The sequence below is a fragment of the Seriola lalandi genome, unplaced genomic scaffold (genome assembly GCF_002814215.2).
Source record: "Seriola lalandi dorsalis isolate HSWRI2012SDOR001 ecotype SW California unplaced genomic scaffold, Sedor1 jcf7180002003023, whole genome shotgun sequence".
Taxonomy (NCBI): Eukaryota; Metazoa; Chordata; class Actinopteri; order Carangiformes; family Carangidae; genus Seriola; species Seriola lalandi.
Window position 1 is genome coordinate 1 of NW_019473679.1, and position 1,923 is coordinate 1,923.

Below are 1,923 nucleotides of genomic sequence, written 5' to 3' on the forward strand. Positions count from 1 at the left end.
CTACAACAACACTCATGTTTTGTCGGTTTTTTAAATCCTTTATTTGATGTGTGTGTGTGTGTGTGTGTGTGTGTGGGGGGGGGGGCATACATAAACCTTCACTGACTGACTACACTCAGGTTCAGGTCTGAAGCTGATGTGGTATACAGTCCTGTAGTAAAGGTTCAGGTTCAGGTGTTGATCACCTGTGTGATCAGGTTCTACTGACAGGTGTTTGGTCTCTGTTTGACCTCTGACCTTCAGATAAATGAGATGTTACATGTGATTCAAGCCAAACTTTCTGATGTTTCTCTACAAGGTCACGGAATGTGAATGAATGACGCAGAGATGATGGCCTCGCCCCCTCACCCCCTTCCCCGGCTGGTCATGTGACCTCCTTCCTCTCTGGGGGTCTTTAAAGCGTCGTCCCCTCAGAGAGAGTGAGAGTGACAGCAGAGTCCTAGCGACAGGTGAGTCACCTCTACACCTCTCTCTCTGCCTGTCTGTGTGAGTCTGGGTCTCTCGCCCACTGTCCGATGCAGATTCCTTTACACTTGGGGTTAGGGTTAGGGTTGTGTATTATGTTCACCTTGTGTGTATTGTGTGTGTATTATGTGTATTGTGTGTCTTATTTTTATATTGTGTGTATTGTGTGTTATGTATGATGATAATTCATGTGTTCATAATTCAGTTGATGAATCAGTACCACCTCATGACAACCTGTAAACAGCTGATCTCTTCAGCGTTCACTCTCTTAAATCAGTGAAACAGTTTGTGTTTTGTCCTCTCAGATCCTGTTAGTGGAGAAACAAGGATTGTGGGAGTTGTGGTGCAGGTTCTTCTTATTTGTCTCAGACAGCAGCAGGATGTTTGTCTCTGTGCTGCTCTGCTGTTGCTCCTTCAGTCTGCTGCATCTCTCCTCCTCTCTGGTTCATGGAAACATCCCGCTGGATGAGGGTCCGGCGGCCGGCCGACACACTGAGACCTCCTACCTTTCTGACATGGGTCAGTACCTACTAAGCTTAGAGTGCGACTCTGTTGCTATGGCTGACTTCACTTTTCAGGGATGAGCTCGCTTGCAGGAACCACAGCAATCGGTTGATGAAAGACCATCTGTGCTGGTGAAAATGCATGATCAACATCCCTCAGTAATAATAAAAAAACACTGAGAAATAAACAAATTCAAGATGAATAATAACAATAATAATAATTTCAGCATGGATCGGGTTGTTTCCAGGTTTCCAGAACACTGTGACGTGGAATGACAGCAGCCCTTTAAGAGTCTTTCTGATTTGGTCTTAGTGAGTTAGGAGTCCTCTCCACTACTTCTAACTTCTCTTAGGAGCTACTTTTAGCCTCAAAGTGCTTTGAGAATACGAGCCATGGTTCACCACCAGACCAGGTTCACGCCGAGAGACCAGGAGACGGGGCTTCATTGTGTCTGAGTTGTAAAGAAGTGTGTCGGCTGCATACGGGCAGATTATTACAGCCACCTCCCTGTTTTTCTGTCTTGTGTCCTGCAGAGAGAGGCCACGCCCCTGACCGCGTACACGACCCCACCCTCCTACCCGTCGACTCAGTGGAGGATCGCTTCCTGATGGACACGGGGTCCTATGACGAGGTGGGTGTGACTGATTTAAAGAGACAGTACACATTACAGAGCTCAGATGTTGGAGTGGTTAACCTGTTGTGTGGTGACTGCAGTGAATGTACCTGTTTCCAGGACTCGTCAGCAGCCCTGCAGCTGCAGGGTCGGGCCATGCGCTCCCCTCGTCGCTGCATCCCTCACCAGCAGTCATGTCTGGGTTACCCGCTGCCCTGCTGCGACCCCTGCGACACCTGCTACTGTCGCTTCTTCAACGCTATCTGCTACTGTCGCAGAGTCGGTCATGCCTGCCCACCCAGACGAACCTGAATGCACCTGACGATGTCCTGCCGTCAGGG

General features: G+C 48.8%; 1 protein-coding gene across 2 annotated transcripts; it reads left to right on the top strand.

Moving 5' to 3' along the window:
* The first annotated feature begins 83 nt into the window (after nucleotides 1-83).
* LOC111666577 (agouti-related protein-like) lies at nucleotides 84-1,915 on the top strand. Of its 2 annotated transcripts, XM_023421962.2 has the most exons (3): nucleotides 84-984; nucleotides 1,503-1,600; nucleotides 1,703-1,915. In XM_023421962.2, exons 1-3 carry the CDS (start codon nucleotides 846-848, stop codon nucleotides 1,892-1,894), a joined length of 429 nt encoding a protein of 142 aa, XP_023277730.1. In that variant the 5' UTR covers nucleotides 84-845; the 3' UTR covers nucleotides 1,895-1,915. The 2 variants fall into 2 exon arrangements, with proteins under 2 accessions (XP_023277730.1, XP_087033457.1); XM_087177331.1 differs by having other exon boundaries at nucleotides 1,503-1,915.
* Nucleotides 1,916-1,923: the final 8 nt, after the last annotated feature.